Source organism: Mobula birostris, chromosome 7 (genome assembly GCF_030028105.1).
Source record: "Mobula birostris isolate sMobBir1 chromosome 7, sMobBir1.hap1, whole genome shotgun sequence".
In the NCBI taxonomy this organism is placed as follows: domain Eukaryota; kingdom Metazoa; phylum Chordata; class Chondrichthyes; order Myliobatiformes; family Myliobatidae; genus Mobula; species Mobula birostris.
Window position 1 is genome coordinate 54,405,604 of NC_092376.1, and position 27,917 is coordinate 54,433,520.

The 27,917-nt window shown below is 38.1% G+C and overlaps 1 protein-coding gene across 7 annotated transcripts in view; it reads right to left on the reverse strand.

The window, feature by feature from the left end:
* The window catches only part of LOC140200210 (LIM and senescent cell antigen-like-containing domain protein 1), a 109,119-nt gene that overhangs the window by 9,913 nt on the left and 71,289 nt on the right, over positions 1–27,917 (reverse strand). For 4 of the 7 annotated variants that reach the window (XM_072263191.1, XM_072263192.1, XM_072263193.1 and 1 more), the window contains exons 2-6: positions 21,218–21,377; positions 18,692–18,758; positions 12,254–12,374; positions 4,784–4,933; positions 1,714–1,864 (exon numbers count right to left, since the gene is read on the reverse strand). In XM_072263191.1, coding sequence (XP_072119292.1) covers positions 1,714–1,864; positions 4,784–4,933; positions 12,254–12,374; positions 18,692–18,758; positions 21,218–21,377 — 649 coding nt within the window. Of the gene's footprint in view, positions 1–1,713; positions 1,865–4,783; positions 4,934–12,253; positions 12,375–18,691; positions 18,759–21,217; positions 21,378–22,954; positions 23,302–27,917 lie in introns of those variants that run through there. The other 3 variants (XM_072263194.1, XM_072263189.1, XM_072263188.1) reach the window with 3 other exon arrangements.

Genomic DNA, 27,917 nt, shown 5'->3' on the forward strand with positions numbered 1-27,917 from the left:
TTTTTAAACTCATGGTCTCCATACTAGAGTTAGACAGTAAGACAAGACATAGGAGCAGAATTAGGCCACAGTTGATATATTTGTGATAAATAGGCAGGTGCAAAACAAATGGAGATCATCATTCTGAGACATTGGTTAAGTTGTCAGCAAGGAAGACTTTAACATTTAATTAAATCAGTAATGACATCTGTGTGCTTGCATGAACAAAACTGACAATGAAATCCATCAGATTATGAAAGCCCATCTCTGGAAAGGGAAACCATCATTGCTACTGAACCTGAGATGTATCCAAATCAAATGCATTCAGGATAAAAGGAAACATATTTATGTAATCAAGTATATATTGCCTACAGACCAAGAATAAATAAAAACTGACCAGTAAACAAGCATACCTATTCTCCGATCTGGAGAAGGGTCTTGGCCCAAAATGTCAACTATCTATTCATTTCCATAGATGCTGCCTGACCTGCTGAGTTCCTCCAGCATTTTGTGTGTGTCGTCTATTAGATGCTGCCTTTTTCAGCCCTTTGCTTCTTCTACCAAACACCTTCCAGCTTTTCACACAATTCCCTTTTATTCCCCCTCCTCCACCTACTTCTCACCTTGATTCACCTATTACCTGCCAGTTTACGCTCCTCCCCCTCTCCTTTTATTCTGGCTTCTACCCTCTACCTTTTCGGTCTTGATGTAGGATCGCTGCTCAAAATGTCAACTATTCATATCCTTCCACAGATGCTTAGGTAACCTAGAATGAACTCAGCTAACTGGAGTGAAATCCCTGCAGTGAAATTTTGCACTCCTCATAATGTGATTAGTAAACTGGAGACATTTAGGTCCCCTGACTCTATTGGTAGTAATGACATCTCCAATTCAAAAGATTTTAGGTGCAAGTTCTACTTCAGAGATGTGAACACACATATCTTGGACCACAATCTCATGTTATACTGAGTGAACTGTAATGTATGCTGACTTTTGGATGAGATGCTTAACTGATGCCACATCTGTTCTCCGAGGTAGGGATGCAAAAAGAATTCCCATGATGCCATTTCAAATAACAGGTGAGTTTCCATAGTGCCCGACCCACAGCTGTTTATGGGAACTTCTTTTGCATAAATTAGCCATCACATTTTACACAACAGAAGTACTTTAGTGATTGCTATTTCTCCAAAGTCTGAAACATGCTGATAGGTTTCTACATTCAGCAGCCAAACACAAAACATTTTTAAGTGTTAAATATGTTGACATTATCTGAGTACTTCTAGTTAAGGGATATATCCTCTCATTCTATACCCAACTTCAGCATCATTCCGGGAAGTGGTATTTATGTTATAAGTTCACTCAGTGTTGCAATTGATTTCATTATTTTTTTTCACACACTGATGTGCATCACCCAACTTTTAATATGGTCATATTATTTAATCTGGGTTAATAGTGGATTTATTGGTCATAATGGGATCAAGGCCATGGTAGTTCATTCAATAGCACAGAACAACCTCTCTGGCTGGATTCAAAACCAGTTAATGAGCTTAAAATGACCGCATTTGGTAATAAAGAAACAATCTCCTCATTTTCACCAGTCAACAATAACCCAGAATATGGAAAGCAAACCCTCATAATTAAAGCACACAAACAACCCTTACATTTGCAATGATCATTCTACACTGGGAAGGAAATAATCAAAACAATAAAGAGAATAGGATATTACTTAGTTACCTCCACATGCCACTGCTTGCCCATGGCATTGACTACACGCCCTTCAATTGGCCGTCGGCAAGCACCACAAATGGGAACGCCCATTTTATCATGGCAAGGCAAGCAATACAGTTCTCCTTTCAGCTCTCGGGCTTCGGCAGTTAACTCTTTTCTAATTAAAATAAAGCATCATCAAAGGATATGAAAGAACCATTCATTTATATTGTCTCTCACTGAAATAATTTATTTTGAAAATAAAGATAATCTACATTGAGGTTCTATACAAAATTTCACAGAGAAATATACATGTTTTGTTGTTGGTAAAATATAAAATACAAAGAGGTTTGCGGTATTTGAGATCCAAAAATTTGTTGTGTGGTTGAAACAGGGAAAGCTCTAAAATGCAAGAAGTCATTGATGGTCTGGTCAGTTGGCAGAAAAATGGCAAATGGAACTTAAACTGACAGATATGCACAGTAATACACGATGAGGGAAAACAAAGCAAGGGAATGTACAATGAATGCAGGATATGGAGCTGCAGTTCCTTGAAAGTAGCTGGACAAGTCAACAGTGCAATTGAAAAGGCAAGCAGGATTTTTTTTCCTTTATTAGCTGAGGCAGACAATAGAAGACAAGTACTCTATGCTGGAACTGCTTGAACAATACTTGGCCTACAGCGTACAGTTTTGGTCACTAGATTACAGGAAATATGCAGAGGATATTTAAGGAGGATGTTGCCAGGATTGATATATTGTTGTTCTGGGGAAAGACTGGATAAACTAGAGTGGTTTTCTTTTGAACAGCAGAGGTCATGTGTATAAAGTAATGAGGAGCTAGTTAAAGTAAAGACTTATTTTCCTTAGCAAAGTAGTGAAAAACCATTTTTAAAATAATTGGTGGAAGGATGAGAGGAAAAGTATTTTCATCCAGCATTAGACAAGGGCCATATACCTTTATGGTCTTATTAAAAACAAGGACAGAACATGATAGAATTTTCCTTAAAGAAAGTCCTGATATTTAAAAATGTTATACAGTTAAATCTTCAATAATTGTCTTTGAAAATTGAAGGTAGATGGCAGGAAATTACATTGTTTTTAATTGAAAAGTTTCTGTGGTTACGGCATAACTGACAGGAATTTGAGACCTGAAGTGTTTGTTAACACTCCTTCGAAACTGGCACACTAAATTCCTTAACTGCTTACTAAGAAGATGTGTGACTCATCAGATTACCACTTCTGTAAATAACAGGATAGCGAGGAAAAGTTACCCAATTAAATCCACATAATAAGTTATCCTTAAGACATACCAAATCAAAAAGTGAAAAAATGATTGAAATTACAAACTTTAAATGGCTATCAACTTCAGTTAAACCTTAATAAGAAAATATTTTCTTAAATTCATTCCTTAAAAATAATCAGCAGACCCAAACAGAGAAATCAACCCATTACAATGAGGCTGACTATTTTCCTTCAAAATGGAGACACTGCAGAATCAAGGAAGCAGATCACTCTGCTCTGTTGATGTTTCAGATTAAGTTTTCAACAATTCACCAAGTTGTGTACTGAACTGTTTTCAAAACCGATCTCACAACTTTCTTTCCAAAATAAAGAGAGGGCTTGTTTGATTCCTTGGCTTTAAGAGAGAATATATTTTGAAATAATCATGGATCTTGCAGTATTTATTTTTAAGCTTGCTTTTGTCCATTTCAAATATATTTCACCATTCCCATATGCTAGTGCATATCATTGTTATGTGATCACTACACGTAAAATTCAATTAAAAAGACATTTACAACACAAACTTTGTGCAATATAACCAAATAATTTAATCAATTCATCTCTCCTTCCCGCATTGACGTACAATTCTAAAGAACTCTGCATTCCTGGCATATTATATGAATGAGCATTCCAATGAAGGAAACTGAATATTGATAAGGGTATACTTCCAACAGGGACAAAATTGGCTCAAGCAGCTGTTGATGTAAACCAGATTAGGCGCACAAATTCAGTAATTGTTCTCCATTGATTTAATAACACCATTTGAGCAAAGCATTCAGATAGTTATAGCAGATTATATTTAAAAAGTGCCTCTATTAGTTCCAGTCTTCCATGCATGATGAAAGCAATGTTTGATTATTTCAAGGCGAAAAATATAAAGATCATCGGAGTGAGTCTCACTTCATGGTAAAAGTGCCCGATTATACTCAGTGGTCATGAGTATTTAAAACCAAGTATTTTGACCAGACACTATGTACTCAGTGGTCACTTTATTAGGCACCTCCTGTACCTAATAATGTGGCCACCGAATACGTTTTGTTGTATTTTGTTGCTGTAACCCATCCACTTCAAGGTTCAATGTGTTGTGTATTTAGAGATGCTCTTCCGCACACCACTGTTGAAACAAGTGGTTATTTGAGTTACTGTCTCCTTACAGTCAGCTTGAACCGGTCTGGCCTTTCTCTTCTAACCGCTCTCATTAACAATGCATTTTCGCCCACAGAACTGCCACTCACTGGATGAATTTTTGTTCTTCTCACCAACCTCTGTAAGCTCTAGAGACTTGTGCGTGAAAATCCCAGGAGACCAGCAGCTTTTGAGATACTGAAACCACCCCAACAATCTGACACCAACAATCATTCCACAGTCCAAGTCACTTAGATCATATTTCTTCCCCATTCTGATATTTGGTCTGAACACAACCAAACCTCTTAACCATGTCTAAATGCTTTTATGAGTTTCTGCCACATGATTGGCTGATTAGATATTTGCATTAAAGAGGTGTAAAGAGGCTAGTGAGTGTACATTACTGTTGATCGATGATAAAAAGAAGGAAAGATAGAGAAGCAAAGGCACCTAGAGGGAAAAAAGGAAACATGAAAAGTATCAGTAGACTGAGGTGAAAACAAGGAATTACCGCTGAATGTGTAAATAAACTTTATTTTCACTGAATATAATAAATCCTCCTACCTCTTAGATATATCATTTACAAATTGAGTGAATATCACACCCTGAAGACAGTTGCCCCTGAAACAGAGCTGTGCTAATGCACATTAACTGATTTAATATAGGTTATTCACTGAAATATTGCTTACCCGCAGTTTGCACAGTTGAAATGATCGGGGTGATAAGGGTCATTCTTGAATATAAGTGGTTGTTCATCGATAATAGCATGACACTTCTGACAGATATATTTCCCCAGACCTCTAGCCTTTTCACGATTATGGCATGGACGGCAAAGATGCCTGCAAGCAGAAATGTGAATGAATAATTCCTTTTAACTAAACATTTTTATGTTCATTCTATATGGGAAAATGGATGAAAATGACAAGGCAAATTTAAAGCAGGAAGAATTCAAAACTTAAAAATAACACACACACACACAAATACACAATGCTGGAAGAACTCAGCAGGCCAGGCAGCATCTACATTTCAGGCTAAGTCCCTTCATCAGGATTTCCAGCATCTGCAGATTTTCTTTTGTTTGTGACTTAAAAATAACCTTTACATAATGCAGGGTTTCCGAACTTCTTTTCAAAATAACACCATCTTTAAAATTTAAAATTAACCAGTAAGGTTCCAGGAATGTGACACTGACTGGATAAAGGCTCTACTTGCGCTTAATTGATGAACTTTTTAAGGACATTCTCCCTCCTTACTGAAGCAGTAACTTCCTCCATTAATATTTCAATACCATTTTTTAAATACATCACCACTCTTCCTCTGTCCTTTTTAAAAGGATGCCATGCCCAGGAATGTTGAGCTGCCAGTCCTGACTATATTTTAAACAAGTCTCCATGATGGCAATATTATATTCCCTTATGTTAACTATTGCTCTTAGTTTACCAGATGTCCTTGCAATCAAGCCTTGCATTTCTCTCAAGTATCTAGAGACTGGCATTATACACTCCATAATGACTGTACTACTAATATAGAGTCTCCAATCAAGTGTTTAAAAATATAGTCCCAATTTTCCTGTTCTCATAGATATTTCAAATAGACTGACCCAAAGTGAGATCACTACATCCAAGTTAGTTTCATAAAACAAATAATGTCAAGAAGAATTCTGGTAAATTAGGTATATAAGATGATATAGTTGTTCATCAGATAATAACAGATAATAAATAGAAGACATCCCACAAGAGGTGATCAGATTTCACAATGGGGGAACCCAATAAATGAACACTTTCTGTGAAGGCAACGTTACTCTTATACAAGTTGGCTCTCATCTAAATTTGTAACCTAAAGTAAAAGCTCGCAGAAGTGCATTCGTAGCTCTCAAAGGATCCCCTTCACTTCTCACTGCTGCAGTGCTCAAGTGAAAAAGTTTTCAACTGCCAAAGTAGATTTGATAGAGTTTTCATAGAGGGCACTTCTTTCCTCATTAACACCTCCCTAACAACTTTTGTACAAAGTCTCTCAGTACAGGAATCAATTTACTGTGTGCATCATTGTTGCTTTTCCCTTGTATTACCTCAATGTACTGATGTGGCAAAATGATCTGTATGGACGACATACAAAATAGATTTTTACTGTACCTTGCTACATGTGAAAATAATAACCCAATTACCAATTCTTCAGAAGCCTGCACAGGTTCCTCCAAAGCTCCTGCTCTTCCTGCGCTCCTTAGGCCCAGGAGGGTACTGAAAACTGACTCCCATCGATGCAGCATGTTCACTCTCCATCAAGTGAAAGGACACTGGGTGAATTGTGGTGTGATTCTAAGGATGTATTTCCCATTCAGAGCTGAGAAGAGAGGAAATTCAAACCCTGGTGTTCTTGAACCAGAATAGCATTATGAAAAAGGAGGCACTGTTTTGGAACCCATGCTAATAGATTCCCTGTGTTTGATTTTAAAAAAAAAGCTTTTTATATATAAAAAAGAAACAGCTTTAGGAAGGTAACTAATGTTGTTTTAGTACCAGAAATGCTGTAGAAAAATTTCAAAGCCAAAAAAAAAACATGCTTGCACGTTCAAAGATTTAAATGCACGTTTTGTAATTTCCTGATTTTCATTACTGAAAAATCATTTAACTTAAAGAATCACATATAGAGGTGCAATGAGAGGGTTAAAAACAGACCTCCTTACTCAGAAAGGACTTGGTTGTCTGTTCACAATACTTATAATAAGCAAGCCTGTTAGTTAGAAAGATAAATAAAACATAAGGTCTGGTTTCATCCAAGAGGCCTTGAAGTATATAAATGTAACTTATTAAAGGAATGTGATAACTTGGTTTCTTTTTCAAGGATGAACATTTCAGTCAGCAAAATCCTGACTGAAAAGATTTTTGAAAACAAGTGAGACTAGATCAGTGGGAATGTATAATCCTCCCTATACATCTATCATTAAGAAATAATTAATTTTAGAAATGTAGCTCACTGATATGTGTAGATTAGAAAAGAAGTGCGAGCATTTAAAATTATTTAAGTGTGAACAGTGAGCAAGCACATCTGACCTCTGTCCTTGGACTGGAATCACGATCGGTGCCAAAAACATTTAAGAGACTCCAGGCCAGTTGTCATAAATCCGAGTCTTCAATGAGCAGAAGGGCGTGAGATTTGCTCTTGTACTAATTATTCTGTGCTCTGTTTTAGATTTGTTGTTTTGTTAATCCTTTGCATCATTTAGAGGGGTGTGGGACTTGTTCTTTTATCAATTATTTTACACATTGTTTTAGACTTAGTGTTTTATTACTCTTTATGTTTCTTTTCCTGTTGCTTATTATACTCTAATAAATACCCCGCAGCAAATTTGGAGTGTTTTTTTTTTCCCTTATTGATCCAAATCCCCAAAACCTGCTTACCCTTGCAAGAGGTAAAGGGAAGTAAATTCTGATACAGTACTCCATGTTAATAAGATGGAAATCAGGTACACCAAGTTCCAGGCCCAAGATGTTGATCCATGCACCCATGCGAAGTGACCTTGTGACTGAAGCAAATTCTCAAATGGCAAACTCAGAATTTACAAATTTCAATCATGTTTATAACCACAAAATAACTAGGTACAAAAGAAGTTTACTTATTCACAGCTATCTCACACACAACCATTTCTTCTTGTTTTTAAAAATTATCGTAATCTAGCCAATAGGAATCATTTTAATCAAAGTTTAGAATTTGAATGATTTATCTCACTGGTGATATTTTTAGGACACATTTCATTTCCCACAATTCACAAAATCAGTTGAAACACTGGGGAGCAACCACCTGGTGCGTCGGGTAACTGAATGTTTGTTTTAGTTATATTCTCCATGCTGTGTTCCCCTCCCAAACATTTATCTTAATTGAAATAGGTATTAGTGTATTTTCATCAACAGAAGCATTGTTTATTATTCCCCCAATTTTTGTTTGATAGTTTGGGAAGAAGGGTTATAAAGTACAATGGTCTCAAACTGCTAAGTGCTCTAGAGGATGTAGTCCATAGCTAGGAAAAGGAAGCATCTATTTCTGTAGAAGGAAAACATAATGCACTGCATGGAATGCTGTTTCCAAAGGAAGCATTTCCTGAAAACAAACTCTGTTATAAAGCAACTTTTAAGAAGTGGAACGAGACTTCTCCTTCTTTAGTATAGCCAGAATACATTTGCGCAACAGATCAGAGCTGATATACAGCCTGGTCACACTGCACTAAAGGACAAGCCACTTTCTCTACAGAACAGGAACTATACACTACTGAAATGGTTGTTTTTCAGACAGCTACAGTCTACACCTCAGTTCATTGTAAGTTCTTACATTCCATAGCTGGGAAAATTGACTAGGTTTGCTTTAGATTGATCAAGTTACAAGTGACCAATTTTTTCCCCTAATGGTCATCAATTTGTTTAACATGAAATTATAGATTTTCAACAGCTCTTCATATGAAAATGGACTAGTCTACAATTGAAATTTGGTCCTTTTTTAACTTTAATTATTTCTTGCAACATTAGATAATAGATGCAAGACATTATAGAAAACTGCTTTAAACATGAAAATATTTATGCAATTGCTGGTCTAAATATGACCTTGTTATTTTTTTTTGTCTACAAGCATGAGAAACATTTATTGTTTGTGATTCTTCGTATCTGAAGAATACAGCTACAAAAACAGCAGATTTGGACCTTGTTATTTTTTTTGGTCTACCGAGCATGAGAAACAATCGTTGTTTGTGGTTCTCCAAACTTGCCAAGTATACAGCTACAAAAACAGCAGATTTGGACATGGAGTCCAGTTTTAACTTGACCACAACATCCATAGAAAGGCTGAACTACATTGCTATCTACAGCACTGTGTTTACAGCTGGGCTATTTCAGAGTAGTATCTCAGTGAGAACCATGACCAAAAACAACATCTATTTGCTAAATCTTGCTGTAGCAGATCTCTGCCTCATATTTTGACCATTGCGTATTTGCTATCACATGCTTCAAAGCCACTGGCCATTCGGGCAGACTGCCTGCCGAATTACTAGTTTTCTGTTCTGTCTTGACTTGTACACAGCAGTGTCTACTTTCTTACCTGCATCATTATTGATTGTTACCTGGCAACAGTACACCCAGTTAGTTCTATTAGTTTTGGAAAAATACTCTATACAAAAATAATCAGTGCAAATGTATGGGTAACTGCTACACTAGGAACTATTCAGCTTGCTGTGACCATTCAGACTGTTGAGGCACAAGAGAACACGACTGTGTGCTTACAGTGGTACAAGGAAAATCCATCATGAGATGCTTCTGGTGCTAGAGTTGTTGAATCTTATTTTGCATCTTTAATCACTACCTGCTGCCAATGATGCTTAAACAGACACCTCCAGTCATACAGGTGACTTAAATTCAAGCGCAAAGCTTCCAGGATGAGTTTCATGGTCTTAATTGTTTTGTTTTGAGTTGCCACTTACCTTATCATATAGTGTTTTATTATATATCATTATGGCAAATCAGCATTTTCAGTCTACACCCAGCTCAGAATCTTACCATTATCAACCGTGCTTTCTTCTGTCTGACTAGCATCAACTGGTTTACTGCTATTTGGAGATAATTTTAAACAGTCCCTTTGCAGAGGGACTACAACAAAATATAATGGCTAAGTGATTCGCCTAACTGTTAACACTAGTAGAAGAAATGACACAGAAAGTAGTTTTTGACCGTGAATAAGGACAAATTTAAGTATTCATTGTTTGGGACTTCAAGCGTTGATCCGTACTATCACATCCTGTCAAAAATAAAACAGCTGAATAATGCATCTTTGGAAGTACAAAATTACTGTACTGTATGTCATTAGTAAATATCTGCGTATCTCAAAGTAGTTTTTGATCTCAGCACCAAATAGCCAGACAAATGCTTCAACTTTCCTTCTTTGGTGAAGAAACAGCCTCTAATACTTTTGTGTATTTCAATGAAAGTGTGATCAATATTTTCACCCTGTGTCTTATATTTAGTAATATGCAAGATAATTTCTAACATAAGTTGCAATCCTGCTGATGATAATAACCAGAAACAACATTGGCTGAATATATTTTTTACTAAATAGATAGAGCCTCCAGCATTTTGGACATCGAGGGAGAGAGGCAGAGGAGAGCCATCCGCAGTACCACCGATGCGGCAGAGAGGGCCTCAAGATGGCTGTGGCTCAAAAGAGGGGAGCCATGGAGTCATAAGTAGCTAGCCATCTGGACACAAGCTGGGGTCTGATCAGCCCCGGCTGGGTCACCTGGAGGAGGGTGTATGATGTCGAAAGACCCGAAACACCTGATGATTCCAGGAACATCACTGAAGATGTGTCCAGAAGCATCAATAGATGTATGTACACAGAGAATGCTTAAAATGCCTGGTTTTCAAATTCACTTTGTATCATCAAATATTTAATTACAATTTAATAATAACTTGGCAGTACATTTCAAAGTGCATTTTAAATTAATTCCAGAAAGTTCTAGTAGTCTTGAAATTAGATTCAAGCTGAGGAAGTCGGATAACAAAGCTATAAATGTTTGAAGAGAAAAAGAGTATACTTAAAAACTGGAAAAGAAACTCATTTCATTGAAGCAGAAATATAAACTATAGGAAAAAACAGATTAACATTGACAAGCAACACGTACAAAATGCTGGAGGATTTAGTTTTACACAGATCAATTTTAAACCAAAATATTGAAAGTATAGTACAATTGATATTACAGAATTGGAGTCACAAAATTCTGGAGAATGTATTTAATACTGTGTTATGCATTTAAATTACAATACCATAATTAGGTTAAGTGGAGGTTATGGTGTGTCCAGGAAGAGTAGCACTTCTGGTGAAGGGGATTATCGTGTCCATCCCAGGAAGCTCACTCACCTTTGTTTCCCGCCAGGCACTCAGCTCTCACCTGTGGCTCCAAATAGCTGTTTGTGTGCAACAGCAGCCACACCCCTCTGTATACTGCTTTTAAAGGTAGGCTAAACCAGGTGAGGGTAGCTGGTGGCCTCATACCCCAGTGAGATAGGGACGTGCCTGTCCTGGTATGTGAAGCCAGCTCCAGCAGACTGGGGAGATGAGATCTACAGTGAGGTGCGATGGCCAGGAAGGCAGTTCTGTAATCCCCACGAAGAGCGAAGGGCAAGCCAAGAGGCGAAAGACATCATGGTCCTCAACTACAACCAAGGAAGATCCTGACTTGTGAAGCTTGCTTGTACCACTGGACCTGGACTTCTGAGGCAGAGAGAGTGGAACTGCCCCAATGGAATGACTTTTCCATTTTAAAAGCTCCCCCGCATAGGTTTCCTGTCATTGTCCGATACGATGGACAACCACCAATTCAGTTAAGTACAGCAGCAAATACACAGTTCCTGATGGCTATCCAATAGCTTCTTTTCAATACACCAAATAGCTTGGTGAGTACTTTCAGCAAAAGGTAGCAACAGCTTAAATAAACTTTCAACAACTCATTGCACAAGCTCTCTCAAAGATTGGCACTTAAGTGGAGGGCCAGTGATTTCCTAATTAGAAAAGGACAAATCTAATTTGACTAATTGCAAAAGAGAAAAGTAATAGAAAATGGTATTGACAGTGTTATCAAGTGGCAGCTAGCTTGCTCACCAATACCCATTGGAAGTTGTACCAGAGCCTCCATGCTCCAGATCTTACTGCCTCCTTGCAACTAAATTCCATGATGTGAGAATGAGTGCCCTGAGTGAGGCATCAAGGGGAACTGGTAATAGTTAGTGGGCATCAGTTCAACAGCTGGAGCTATACATGGTGCAAAGAAACATGGGTAAGATTGTGAGAAAGTAATCAACTGATTCCCAGCACAATGCTGCAAATTTCCTCAGGATACTGCACTAGGCCCATCTTAAGGTGAGAGTAGTGATATTTGTTGGTAAGCACAACATTAAATTCCATGTGCATCTCCTTAGAAAATGACTTGATGTCTTGGGTTGCTCTCAGAGAAGGCAGGTATAGTTGAAGGATTCGACTGACTTTGTTCTTTATTGCAAATTTCTATGGACCTTTTACAAACAGGTGCGAGGGAACATAATGGAACCTTCTGTAAGCATACACTTTTGAGCACAGAGTATTGTTTCTGTATTACTAATAAAAGAAGGGTAATCAAGCATACCAACCTGCCTGCATTCTTTACAAATCCAATATCTGCAAGAATTTGTTGGCAGAGGTCACAGCGAAAACATTCCGGATGCCAACTATTGTTCATGGCTTTAATCACTCGGCCAATGATGAACTCACCTGGAACAAAAGACAGCACCAATATAGATATTTCTCAAAAAAGTACTCAGACAATATTTTCTTACCACCCTTCTCCCCTACTAATTTGAAATATGGTTCATCTATAAACTTTGTTATTGATGAATGAACTTTGATGGACAGAAAAATTCAACATAATTATTTTTAGAAATTGGGGCCTTTGAAATTTAAGCAACACACATCAAAGTTGCTGGTGAACGCAGCAGGCCAGGCAGTATCTCTAGGAAGAGGAACAGTCGATGATTCAGGCCAAGACCCCTCGTCAGGACTAGTCGACTGTACCTCTTCCTAGAGATGCTGCCTGGCCTGCCGCGTTCACCAGCAACCTTGATGTGTGTTGCTTGAATTTCCAGCATCTGCAGAATTCCGCCTGTTTGCCTTTGAAATTTAGATCATTTTCTGCATGGTCAATTTTAAAATGCAACTTCTTTAAAAATCAGCAATTATAAATGTACAGATTAAACTTTATTACAATCACTGAGTTGTTTCAAAGGGCAAGAAGATTATAGATTTGGCAGTTTATTGTTATAGAGATACTGCATGGAAACACATCTTTTGGCCCAACTTCTTCATTCTAACCAAGGCACCTTTCTGAGCTAGTTCTATTTGCCTGCAATTATTCCAAATTCCTCTAAACCCTTTCCTACCTACAAAGCTGTGCAAATGTCTTCTACATGTGTAATTACACCCATCACTACCACTTCCTCTGGCAGAGCATTCCATACACCCACCACTCTGTGTGAATAATCTGCTCTTCAGGTCCTTTATGGTAAATGAGTGATTTGGTGTATTATTGTCACCTCTATACAGTGAAAAGCCTGCTTTACTTACTGCTTATACAGATCAATTCATTACCAAAGTGCATTGAGGTGGTACGAGATAAAACAGTATCAGAAGGCAGAATAAAGCATTTCACATACATAGAAAGTGCAGTGCAGGTGAATAATAAGGTGCAAGGTCAAAGTGGGGTAGACCGAGGTCAAGAGCCCTCCTGTCCTATTAATACAGCAGGAAAGAAGCAGTCATTGACACAAGAGATTCTGAGGATGTTTTAAATCTTGAGCAACACACAGAGTGATGGAGAAACTCAGGTCAGTCAGCATGTATGGAAGGAAATGAACAGTCGATATTTTGGGCCAAGACCTTTCATCAGGACTGGAAAGAACGAGGCCAGAAGCCTGAATAAAAAGGTGGAAGCAAGTGATAGGTGAGATCAGGTGAGGAGGAAGGTGGCTGAGTGTGGGAGGAGGAATGATGTGAGAAGCTGGGAGGTGATAGGTGGAAGAGAATTCCTATCAGATTCCTTCTTCAGTCCTTTATCTCTTCTGTGATGTGCTGAGCCGTGTACACAACTCATTGCAGTTTCTTGTGGTCACGGAGTCAAAGGGGACATGCTGTACCAAATTTCTTTAGCCTCCTAAGGAAGAAGACGGGTTGTTAAGCTTCCTATACCATGGCATCAATGTGTTTTGACAAGAACAGGCTGTTGGTGATGTTCACTCTGAGGAACTTGAAGCTCTCAACCCTCTTGACCTTAGCACCACTGTTCCGTAAAAAGTATGTGCAGCACCCCTCTTCCTTAAGTCAAGGACCACTTCTTTTGCTGATATTGAGGGAAAGGATGTTGTAATGATATCATGTCACTAAGTTCTCTAACTCCTTCCTCTACTCTGACTTTTCCACCTTATTTTAAACCTATGCTCTCTAATTTTAAGACTCCCCCTACCCTGGGGGAAAAACTGTGACCATCCACTTATCTCTAACCCATATGACTTTCTATACCTCTACAAGGTCACCTCTCAACTTCCTTTGCTCCGAGGAAAACAGTCCCCCTCCCCCTTCTTCAATTCCCCTCTCTGGTCCCCGTTCTCATCTTTTTTCTTCTCCTCAACTGCCTATCACCTCCCTCTGGTGCCTCTCTTCCTTTCCTTCTTCCCATGGTCCACCATCCTGTCCTATCAGATTCCTTCTTCTCCAGCCCTTTACCTTTTCCACCCATCATCTCCCAACTTACTTCATCCCTCCTCCCACACGCACCTGGCTTGTACTCCTTCCCTTCCCCCTCTTCTTGGACACCCCGCTCCAGTTTTCTGCTCTGGATTTTTTTCTCCAATTGCCAATGATTCATCAACCTTCTCAAGTTCAGCATTCCTCTCTCCTCTTCAAACCTAACTCCCTCTGAATGCACAGCCCTCCACTCTCTCCATACCAATCCCAACCTCACCATCACAACCGCAGACAAAGGGGGTGGTGTTTAATCTGAGGGACAGACCTCTACCTTGCTGAGGCCAGGCAGCAACTCTCAGACACCTCCTTTTACTTACACCTTGAAAAGGACCCTACTCAGGACCATCAGGACATTGTCTCTGACACCATCACAAACCTCATCAACTCTGGAGATCTCCCATCCACTGCCAGCAAACTCACAGTTCCCTTAATCTGTACTGCTTGTTTCCACCTCCCGCCCAAGATCTATAAACCTGATTATGTGGGCAGCCCATTGTTTCTGTCTTCTCCTGCCCCATTGATTTCATGTTTGCATACCTCGACTCCATTTTATTCCCCTTGGTTCAGTTCCTTACCACCTACATTCATGACACTTGCTCTCAATCTTCTCAGTAACTTTCAATTCTCTGGCCCCGATCACTTTCACCATAGATGTCCAATCCCTATACACTTCTATACTGACCAAGGAGCCTTAAAGCTCATTGTTTCTTTCTCAACAACAGACTTGACCAGTTCCCCTCCACCACCAGCCCCCTCCATCTGGTGGAACTGGCCCTTACACTCACCAATTTCTCTTTTGGATCATCCCACTTTCTCCAAACTCAAGTTGTAACCACGGCCACCTGCGTAGGTCCCAGGTATGCCTGCTTCTTTTTTTATTGGCTATGCTCAACAGTCCATGTTTCAAGCCTTCCCAGATAATGTTCTCTAACTTGTTCTGTGCTACATTGATCTCTGCATTGGTGCTGCTTGTTGCACCTATTCTGAGCTAGTCAAGTTCATCAACTTTGCCTCCAACTTCCACCCTGTCCTTAAATTCACAGTCCGTTCTGACATCTCCCTCCCCTTTCTCGAATTCTCTGTCTCCATCTCTGGAGACAAATTGTCTACCAATAGCTTTTATAAACCTACAGACTCCACAGCTATCTTGACTCTTCCCACCATGTCTCCTGTAAAACTGCCATTCCCTTTTCTCAGTTTCTTTATCTTTGCTGCATCTGTTCCCAGTATAAGCCTTTCCTTTCCAGGACATTCGAGAGGTCCTCCTTCTTCAAAGAGTGGGGTTCCCTTCCCCCACCCATCGATGCTGCCCTCACCTGCTGTAAGTCCAAAGCAACACATACAAAATGCTGAGGCACTCAGTAGGTCAGGCAGCATCTATGGAAATGAATAAACAGTCGATGTTTCAGGCTGAGACCCTTCTTCAGGACGGTTTATTAATTTCCATAGATGCTGCCTGACCTGCTGAGTTTCTCCAGCATTTTGGGTGTGTTGTTATAGCATACAGTTCAGTGGCTTGGGCACTTCCAAGTTTTAAAGCATAGTAAGTGCAGATTTCTGGTCAGGCTGGAAGAAAGGGAATATGGGCAACAACTGAGGAAAAGGGGGAGAAGACAAACAAGGCAGTCTGAGAGTTGAGAAAAGGAGTGACAGAGAAAGTGACAAAAATAAGTCAATTACTTAAAGGTGTGAAGAGGGAAGTGCTCACATTAAGAGAGGGCAACCAATGTGGGCAGGAGGAAGAAAAATTTGATTGCTTTATTCAGAGAGCTTTGATTGCTTAATATTCAGAGAGATATGGGTGCTTTGTGTGTGTGAGTGGGTGGCAGCAATACCGTAGGGAATAATTTCATGCTTAGTTGTTGGGTAGGGGATTGAGTTGATGCTTATTTTGAATATCAACCGAGATTGTAACTGCTATCATAGCCTGGGAAGTTCTAAACCTCCAAAAGATTCTTACATTTATTCTAATCTTAACTTCTTATTCGTTTTCAAATTCCTCAGTGACCTTCACTAATCTCAAGCTTTAAATTTTCCTCTCAACTCAGTGTGAATAAGTGACATTTCACCCATAATAAACTACAGATGTTTTGACTTCTTTCTCCAATCATGGTATGCAAAGAACAACTATAGTTGCAAAAAATATATTTTTTATGATTTACTCAAGGATACAGACAAGGCTGTTACATACTTGTAGGTGTATACACATTTAAAATGGGCAATTCCATGTGATACCAGTGGAGCTATTCACCAAACATGGTACAATTTATGATTATAAATGTAACCACTCTCTATAAATAATTGATTCTTGCACAAACCATTCATTGAAAATAGACACACAATAAGGTGTGAGTGGATTTCAATGACAGGTTTTAAAATCTTTTGAATGTCAGCAAAAAGAGCTTTTCAGTGAACTAACTTATTAATGTCAACTTGTCTGCCGATTCAGTGTAAGCAACAATTACAGAACAAGCTTCAACACATCTTTTAGTTGAGGAACACTGAAACAGTAGAATGGTGTTTGAATCACTGGTACTGGTGGCATCAATACAAAATCAAAGTCTGGCCAACCTCATCCATTGAGCTGCAATTTGTGTATCTGTGTGCACAAACCAGATGCTCTGCTCCAAGCTAATGTACGATTCAGTGAAGAAATGAACAAGAGAATTGGCCTTACATTAAATGTTCAAAAGTTCTCTCATAAACTGCTCTATTCCACATCACTCCCCCTACAATAAAAATCCACAAAAAATGCATGAGAAACGTGGAGCATAACTAAATATCAGAAGTTGACTCTCAGGCAAAAGTTAATTATTGAATTCATCACAAATTACACTACATCAACAGAAGTCCTAACCACACAAAGTTAAGATATCAAACTTCGAATTTAGTTTAATCATGGTTCAACAGACTGCAGTGCCCCCTGCCTCTCATGTCAGAGAAAAAGACCATCTCAAAAGCAAAATCTTTCAAATAATTGGCAAGTTAAGTTGAGCAATGCCTATTTCCTTTTGCAGCACTGAAACCCTAACTACACTCAGCTAGGCTACATCATCTGCATACCTGATATGCAATCTTTTTTTTAAATAAGTGTTCTACAGAGGTCTGCCGTAAAAAGAGATTTCCAGCACAACAAAAACAAAATCCTTCAAGGGAAAAGAAATCCTCATTAATAAAAAAGGAATCTTTGGCTAGTAATCATTCAAAATGAGTAAGTGGTATCCAGGATTTTCATCCTGAAAGTGCTCAAATGAAACCCACCTATCAGTTGCAAGCATTTCCTATAATAGTCAGAGGATTTCATCAACTACCTTAAAATCCAAGGGACAGGAGTGGAGGCAAGTCATCCTTAACTCTGAGAGACTCAGAATAAAAAGGAAACACTGAAGTATATCATGGTATAGTTACATCTTACCTTGAGATGAAACCCAATATCCAAGCTTCAAAATGATTGACTCCCCAAATAGTTAAAATAAAACCTAATAACGAGGTCTAAAATGCCCTAACCCAAGAAGTGACATACCTTCCATTATCTTGGCCCATGGGAAAAACACAAGCCAGAGCCCGATCAGCCCTGGCTGGGTTGCCCGGACAAGGGTGTGTGTTTAATGAAACACCCAAAGGCCCCAGGTTACATTACTGATCAGGTATCCTAGTGCACACCAGGTTAATAAAGCCAAGTAGTGTTGGACCAAGTTAATCAAAGGCTTGGGCCAGATTAAAGTGCCAGGGTTAAGTGACACTGAATCTTCTGCAACAAGATCAGGAAACACAAGAGGGATAATATTCTCACTGCCCACATAATTACACTCTAACCTAAACCCTAAACCTAATCCTAGCCCTCAAATCCCCATCAACTCAGAAGAAAAGGGCAGCACTGAAGTACATCATGGTGTGTGGTATTATTACAATGTTAAATGGAGTGGACTCAGAACAGGCAGCAGAAAACTAGCTATTCATGAGATGCTATGGGCTTTCGGCTGCAGTATAGTAACTCCTGTAATTTATATGTCTTAGCCTGGAATATCCCTCACTCTAAAATTTCTATCAAAGCATATTATCAATTTTGGTTTAACAGATTGTGAATGGAGTCATAACAATTGTGAAGAGGTGTGATAGTGCAGATCAGTATGACAGACTAAAGAACTCTTGCTTGCAAATCAACTCTCCAATATTGAAAGGATTGCAAGTATGTACCATGAATAAGATTAATGCCAGAAAATGTGTTAACAGGCAGAGTTCAAACTATTGTTTTAAAAAGACAAATTTGTTAATTAATGTTTACTACTTACCACACTGATGACAACAGGGTGCAAAAAGCATCTGAAAATCATGTTCACAGTATTTGCGTCCTTCAAACTGTAACAGATGAAATGTAATGATTTAACTAGTTCTATATTATGTCTTTTTTTAAAAGTACACTTTTGTAATTAAAATATTCAATTCTTTACACTAGTGTAAAAGATGGCAAGTATATATAAGAAAAGGTTTATATAGTAAGCTAGATTCTAATCACCAAACCTTGTCAGTAAACCTTGGTATGTTTGGTAGCTGGTGCTAAAATAAACACTAAGGATTTTAACCTGGTGACAGTAAATGCTAACGTGCATGGAAGATTTAGTTAAGGTTGTGGAAAGGTCATCAATAAGTTATGCATGCAAAGATTCCATACTGAAATTGTGATTTTAGAGTTCTGCGGCTATGCACCTTAGTTTCAATCGGGTTTGCCATCTTTGTCAATTCAACTTGCAGAATTTTATTTTGCAATTTTTTTTTAACTAGCCATAGGAATAGGGCTTCTTTCTACATCAGCACTAAGATAACATTAATAGTGAAATAGGTGAGGTGTAATAAGTGTACAGCCAGATGTGTTGGATTTTCTAATTTACGTACAGAGGAATTTAATGACACTTAACAGATTATCATCATCAGACAAAATTAACACCAAGCCACATAAAAGGTATTTAAAATAGGTGGCAAAATATGTGATTTTGGTAAGTATCATAAAGAGAAACATACAACTGTGGAAAGATTGAGAAGGAATTCTCAAGAACCAAACCTTTTGCTGCCAATACTCTCTGGGATGTTTCGTTATGTTAGAACTTGTTCCATTTAGATCAGCAAATGCTGCTAACATTTCCCTCTTTGACCACGATATTGTTAACCTATCATAATTTCCCCTTGAGTTGTTGAACCATTAGTTACTCCACTGTAAAATACACTAGGATATTCAGTTGGGACCAAACTGGGAACCTGAGATGGAAGCCACACAGTACAAGATGGCAGTGAAAACACGAACCGAGGAAGGACATACGGAGGGTTTCTAACCAAAACATCAATTATCTCTCTGCCTCCAAAAATGTTGTTTGACTCGTACTTCCAGAAGTATATTTTATGCTTCAAATAGTATGCTAGTTTTGATTTCAAATGGAATCCAACACCATGTGTACAGTATAAGAGCAAAATAATAAGTAATAAACATGAGAAAGTCTTCAGATGCTGGAAATCAACACACACAAAGTTTGCAGCAATGTCTCCGAAGCAACACAGAATATACCAGCCAGGGCATATTTAACAGACAGATACCTGAAACCCAGGAATTGTTGTAAGAGAAGAGAACGAGCAGAAAATGTCTATAAACATACAGGAAGGCAATGAGAGCAAAAAGGGAGAGAGTTTAATTGAAATATGACTCTGAAAGGAAGTGGCTGCGTTGGTGATGCCAAAGGCTGTTCAAAATTTGTAAATCAAAACAAATCAATTTTCTCTTTATTTTGTTTATATCTTCAAGAACTTGATTTTATACATTTCAATATTTTCTTGTGCAACCACACATATCTACTGAATTTTATACTCTTTTTTTTTAATAGAGTAATGATTCTCACAAATTTATGGTAGGTTTTTTTTGATACACAAAGTTGCTGGTGCCTTGATAACATGTTGGTGTAAAAAGCAACAGACACATCTAGTCATAGATTCATAAGCAGGATGTGTTACAGTCAGTTATCACCATTACAACACTGCCCTTTCCAGTTTAGAGATTTTCTTTTCTAAAATCACTTAATTGTTCGATATCATCAGTTTCTTCTGAATATACTTATTAAATTGAAATATCTGCCATAATAAAAAACTTCTGAAATTATAAAATAAACTTTGGTCTTGTTTGACCACTTCCTATCTCATTGCTGGGTTTTGGTAATATTGGAGCAGCCTTACATGCACATAATACCCATTCTTGCCCAGCCCGATGGCTACAACTACCTGCAGGGTGATTCTTCCCATCATCATTTTCAACTGTCAACTTTGCTGCCCAATTTCATTTTCACAACGTGACTCTTTCTCCCCCAGTTTCCAATGCCGTTGTTTTTATTGCAGCTTGTTAAGTGAGGTTAATAATGCTGTAGGGGTGTGTTTATCCAATTTAACAAGATATTGTGAGCACAAGGATGAAACATTGGTTGAGAAAAGATACAAGAGACTGCAGATGCTGGATTGTGGAATAACAAACAAATCTGCTGGAGGACCTCAGAGGCATGGCAGCATCTGTGGAAGAAATTTGCTGCTGTTGTTTTAGATTGAAATCCTGCACCAGGACTGGTGCAGGGTTTCAACCTGATTCATTGACAACTTCCTTCCTCCCATAGTTGCTACTTAACCCACTGAGTTCCTCCAGCAGATTGTTGCATTAAAAAAGTGGAAACAGATACATGGAGTAGAACAATCAAAAACAAATAGGTAACCAGAGGCCAGAGATATTCTAAAAATTCGTTTGTTTAAAGACTTAATGGATTGCACAGCTGTCCCATGCTTCTCCTTACCTCATAGAACAGCCCTTCTGGGAACTGTTGGAAGCACTGAGCACATACAAAACATTGTTCATGGTACAATTCTCCATTGCTGTTCACAATTCTTTCCGCTGGTGCAAAGCCACTTTTGCATCGCTCACACATGGCATTAGCCAGAGCATTTGCCATGTTGCTGTAAAAAAATGATAACAAGTTAGATTTAGACTTTCATGGTACAATACTACTTAAACATCAACAATTTAAGCAGTTTTTAAACATAAATCATCCAACTATGTTAAATATCCCACATTTCTGAAATAGAGCCATGCGATATAGAGAAATAGCAACTTAATGGGAGAGTAACTAATAATGTGGGTGCTTCATGCATTCTTACCAAATCTGTCACAGAAACAATAGCAAAGACCAGGTAAATTTTGTTTTTTAACCACCTGGCCATTGAATACTTGCAGAGAACTAGAGGTTTATCAAGAACAATTACACGTAACACGCAGGAGATGCCAGATTGTTTTTGTAATGTTCATTTAATGAAATTCAGATGGGTCCCATCTCAGGTGTTCTATGCCATATTTTCCATTCTACCGTAGGCATCAGAAGTGCCCAACACTTGAAGATGGTTTTAAAAAAATAAAATTCTATCATGCTTCTTCCATGGTGGAAAAGGTTGATGAAATCCTAACCATGCTGATAAAAGAGACATAATGAAGTACATCATTTTTAGACATCTAGCATTAAGCATATCCATTCAATTCATGTTATTTACAAATGAAATATCACATAATAAAGAATAAATGCAATCTTACAGTACAGAACAATTCAATATTATATAATTCAGAATTTATTGTAGTGCAAAAGAAAACTACTGCAGACAACAGAAATCTAAATTAAAAATAGAAAAATGCTCTCACAAGAAAGAATCAATGTGTCAGTTGACTATCTTTTATCAGATCTGCTTTTATTACTGTTATAATTCAAGTTAACATTGGCTACAAAGCTTTAAATTATTAATTACTGGTTCAAAATTATGGACTTCCAGTAATGTGTTAATGGTTTAATTATTGACCAAAGCATGGCAACAGTATTATCATTCGTCCCCATTGCTGGCGATACAGCCTCCAGTTACTGATGATTTACAGGGATTCCCAAATTCAACTCCCATTTTCAGACCCTTCCTTGAAAGTGCTGCATAAACTGTTCCTTCTCTTAATACAAAAAGGCCTTAGATCTTTTTGATAGAAGCTTAAAGTATTTGGAAACTCAGAAATCACATTGGCAGTGGCTTTAATTTCAGGATCGTTATCACCATCTCGACATCAAGAGTAAATGGGATACTTGGAAAAGATTCAAAATTCCAATCTTTCAACAAACTTCTGCATTTCCTCATTTACATGCAAATTCAAAAGCTTTCTGAATACAGCACCAAACACATTATCTCCCAGGCCACGAATCAGGACTTGAAATGTGTTCGGGTATACTCTTGGAAAGTAATATATTAGTTATGGTGCTCATTTCAAGACAACCTGAACAACCATATCAGACTTATTTATAGCAAGTTTAACAGGTCACACAGAACAATTGATAGCATGTTCCAGTTTGTTACTGCACTAAAGTATTATGTTCTTCACTGATGTTATGTACAAAACAAAATTAAATTAACAGTATAATGCTCTGCAAGAATTAAACGAACACTGATGTTGTAAGATGTTAATAACATTTTAGTACCGCAAAAAGTAAACATAAGGAAAAACTTACAATTTAGCATAAAAATCACAAAATTCCTTATATATATTTATATCACTCCGTCTTCTCTGTGACTTGGACACAGCTTTCTCACTCTCGTTGCTTTCAACACTTTCTGAGCCACCATTGATAGTTGTCTGAAGGACTTCTTGTGGAATTGTAAAGGCCATTGCATTTTCTTGGAAATTCATTGTATATTGTTAAAAAGATTCAAAGATTAATATCCCCTATGAAGTTAAAGACAATCTGAGCAGAGACTGCACGAGTCACAGAGTTCTCTGATAGTTACTGTAACATGCTCTTCTAAGACTGTAAACTTCTTCCAACCCTCAGAGAAGTCAGCATAACCTTCTGTGGATATGTTACAGCTTCAAATTAAGAGTTCAGCCAAGAGAAAGGTCAGAATGATGTGATGCATGGGATTGCATAGCAATGACATGAGGTAGCATTGCTAGGTTTGGGATTACTGTTTCAACACATGAGAATTGATTGTTAAATTAATTTTGCATCTTCATTAGATCATGCAAATGTCAAAAAAAGTACAAGGGGGAAAAGATCATTAGATTCTCTTGGACTCAAAACATTTCTGGACATGAATATAACTTTGAATTGCACTAAAAGTGCAGTAAATTAAATGCAGCCCATAACGCCACCTTTCTAGATAAAATTTCTTCTGAAAACAAATTCTATTACATGGTTACAATTATAAAGGTTCAAATCTGAAATTGTTTACTTCATTTTTGATTTATTTAACATTTAAATGTTAATCTGGGATTGACAGAATTCAGAAAACAAATCTTTTCTAATTAAGTTACAAGTATTAATTTTGTATGGAAAATAGTAATTTAACAGCTACTATATGCAATTTTATGAATATTATCAACAGATAATATTAATATTCATTTGGAATAATAAACATTTTCAGTCATGTATATTTCCAAACAAAAAAACTTAAATAAAGCTCTTTTTAAATCAACTGTAACGCTCATCAGTTAAAACTGAGAATATTTGGCTTCCAGATTGTCTTTTCATGGATTTACAAGTCTGACTGGGAAAACATAAACAGTTATCCAGATTAGTTGCAGTGCTTTTGAATATTTCTTCTTCTTCCACAAATAGGCATACAAGGCAGTCACATTTCCAAACTAGGAGCTCAGCAACAACAGCTGCTTAAAATGGTTTAATTTGAAATAACTCAGCTTATTGGCCCATTTTAAAAAGAGGATATTTACAGATGAAGCGTCCTGATTGCCTCAACCAGAATCAAATTACCATGCAATACTAATCCAAAGATTTGCTCCTGTGAATGAGTATTCAAATCAATGTTATTCCTTACAATGGACACTGACATTTTATAGGCAACCAGCAAAGAACTATAGTTAGAATTACAGCATTATTAGATTCATTGTACAACAACTAAACAACTTGTACTTTTTATGCAAACCCAGGTAATAAACAAAATGAGACCTCAAAAGCCTGTCAAGGGATTTATGGTATGTTGAAAAGGAAGTGTTTTTAACCCTTCACTAACAACACTAACAGCTCATTTGTTGCATTGATCTGCAAAACCTTGCCATGTGAAATTCTGTTGCTACTTTTTCCTGCATTACAGGAGTAACTAAACTTCGTGGGCTGAATAGGGTTTTGGGACAGCCTGTGGTTATGAAGAGCAATATAATCTATGGAGTGAAAAGCTATATTTTCCATTAAACAAAGCCCATCCCCACATTCAGTCATATGTAACTATGTGACCAGTTAGTGACTCATGTAGGAATTACGAAATAAGCAACTGTCAATGACTATGGAGCAAAGCAGCAAATTAGTTGACACAGGAATGGCAGCAATGTCTGGCTACTTGTATTCAAGAAATAACATGAACAGAATGCAAATTGATCTTGATAATCAGAAATTACAAATAATGACTTTTCACCAGGAAGAACCAAACAACTCCATGTTTAAGTAACTCTGTCATTATCACAGTAACATCATATGGCCAGTCACAAGGCACACTATCAAACTGAGACTGATAACTCCCGTACTGTACAATAGAACATTTTTCTAACTTAGAGAGAGAATAAGAAAGAAATTGTTGTTTAGAAGTCGCCTTGTCTATAGTTGATACTAAATGATTTCAGCATAGTAAATGGATATTTTTATCAACCGGTCCTCAAAGCATATAAAGTTTGCAGCTATTTTAGTTTAATACCATGTCTGCATTACAACATCAGATTTATATCCTGGTGTTCCATTACTCATGGGGGGAAATTATCTCAGATCCCTCCTCATCCAAAAGGTTTAAAAACAACTTCTTCCCAACCACTGCTTCTCTCCTGCAAAGCTCAACAGTACTCTCTGGTAAGAAGCTGCAGTAGAGCCAAGAGTAATCTGACTGGGAAATCATCCATCAGTAATCCAGATCTAGGTTATAGAAATGGAAAATGGGCACCCATAAGAGAGCATCCTTAAGTGAACAAATGGCAGCTTAAATTTAAGAACCAGGATACGATTCCAGGAAATTCTTGGAATACTTGGAAAGGCAGGGACTGGTTAGAAATATTCAACATGGCTCTGTGCATGGGAAATCAAGTCTCACAAGTCTGATTGAGTTCTCTTTGAAGAGGTGACCATGAGAATTGAGAAGGGCAGTGTAGTAGATATTGGCTACATGGATTTTAGCAAGACTTTTGACACAGACCCGCAGGCTGTAAGGTTAGATCATATGAGATCCAGGGTGAACCAGCCAATTGGATAAAAAATTGACTTGGTAGTAATAGAGCATGGCACTAGAGGATTGTTTTACAGATCGGAGGCCTCAGTGTGCCTCAGAGATTGATGTTGAGTCCCTTGTTCTTCATCATCTACATGAACAATTTGTACAGGAATACAGTAGGGACAATTAGGGTATTTGTGGAACAGAGGCAACCAGAATTGCTGGTATAGTGGGCAGTGAAGAAGACTGTCTAAGATAGCAACAGATCTAAATCAATGGGGAAAGCAAGCCAAGAAATGGCAAGTTGATTTAATCTGGACAAGTGTGAAGTGTTATATTTTTGGCAAGTTGAAGTGTGGAGCTTAGGACGATGACATCTAACGGCGACTACTTTGCTTCCATCTTCGAAAACAGCTCTATTTTTATCTTTACTATCTCTATTTTTCCCTTTCAGGGTTCTTTTGAAGACCTTGACCTGGAGTTACATGCTGACTTTGGCTCTTTGCGGGAATGGGACCCGCTCATGATTGGCCACTATCCAATACACCAAGGACGCGCCTAGAAGGCTAGTGCGCCTTCAGGGTTCCAGGATTTCATGGCTCTGGAGGTGTGCGGACTTGAGGTCAGAAACTTGTGTATCGAGGGAAACAGAAGACCAAAAGCAGCAAGTTAGCTGCTGACTGTATGCCCAGAGACCCAAGTTCTTTGGGCACAGAGCTTGGAAGAAATGACACAACAGACTTTTAATATTGTAAATCAATGAGTTGTTTGTTATGTCTCCCCTCTTGCTGTGAAACAGGGACACCTCTTTTTCCTTTATTAGGGGGAGAGAGACAGCCTGTGATATGTTGAATTACCTGGTGAACGAGTAGTTTTTGGGGTACTGCAAGCTTGTGTCTTTATTGATGCTTTGCTGCATGTTTGAGTGCTCGGTGGGGGGGGCACCAATACTTTTTTTGCTGGTGGGGGAGGGGGGATCATTACTTTGCTACTGCTTATGTGTGGGTGGGGGGAGCTGGGGGGATTTGGGATTGTAACATTTAACTGTTACTCATTCTTTGGGGCACTCCTCTGTTTTCGAGGATAATTGTGAAGAAAAAGAATTTCAGGATGTATATTGTACACATTTCTCTGACATTAAATGTACCTTTGAAACCTTTGAAGTTGAACCTAGGCAGGATTTGCATAGTAAACAACAAGGCCCTGGAGAATGCTGTATAACAGAGAGACCAAATCCACATTTTGTTAAAAGTAGAAATGCAGATAGACAGGGTGGTAATGGAAGTGTTTGACACACTTGTCTTCGAGTCCAAGGGCATTTCGTACAAGAGTTGGGATGTCATGCTACAGCTGTACAAGATGTTAGTGAGACCGCATTTGGAATTCTGCAATGCTGGTTGCCGAGCTGGAGGAAGAAAGTCACTAATTTGGGAAAAATGTAAAGAATATTCACGGGGATGTACTGAGACTAGAGGGTTTGAGTTATAAGGAGAGACCACAAAGGCTAAGGACTTCTTTCCCCTGGAGTGCAGATAAGGTGGACAGCCACAATCATTTTCCAAATGTACATATGGGAGTCCAAAAAGTTAGTGACTTAAGGTGAGAGGGGAAAGATTTAATGAAAATCCAAGGGGAAGCCCCCCCTCCAACACACATACACACGTGCAGAGAGTGGTGAGTATATAAGATGAGCTGCCAGAGGAAATGGTAGATTGGGGTACCATTATGTTAAAAAAAAACAACCGCACGTGTATATGGATAGGAACAGTTTAGGCAGGATACGGAAATAGAACTAGCTGAAGTAGGCAACTTGAGCAGCATGGATGGGTTGTGCCAACAGGACCTGTTTCCGTGCTGTGTAATTCAAAGACTCTGCTTCCATCTCCTGGTTTTTCATTCATTGCTCTTCCCGGTATAGATAGCTTTTTATGAATCAACATTGAAACCTGGAAATTTTTACAAACAAGAGAAAATCTGCAGATGCTAGAAATCCAAGCAATACACACAAAATGCTGGAGGAACTCAGCAGGCCAGGCATCATCTAGGGAAAAGAGTATAGTCGATGTTTTGGGCTGAGACCATTCAACAGGACTCAAGAATTTTTACGAACTGAGGCTTTGGAAAATGCAGCAATCCCAAAATCAAATGCCATACTAATTACAGTTAATTCTTTGCCCAAATGTGGGTATTTTTGTAATACTGGGCTTTATTACAGTTTGTCAAAGTTGCCCACTAGCATTCTATTAAATCTTTGACCTGAAATAT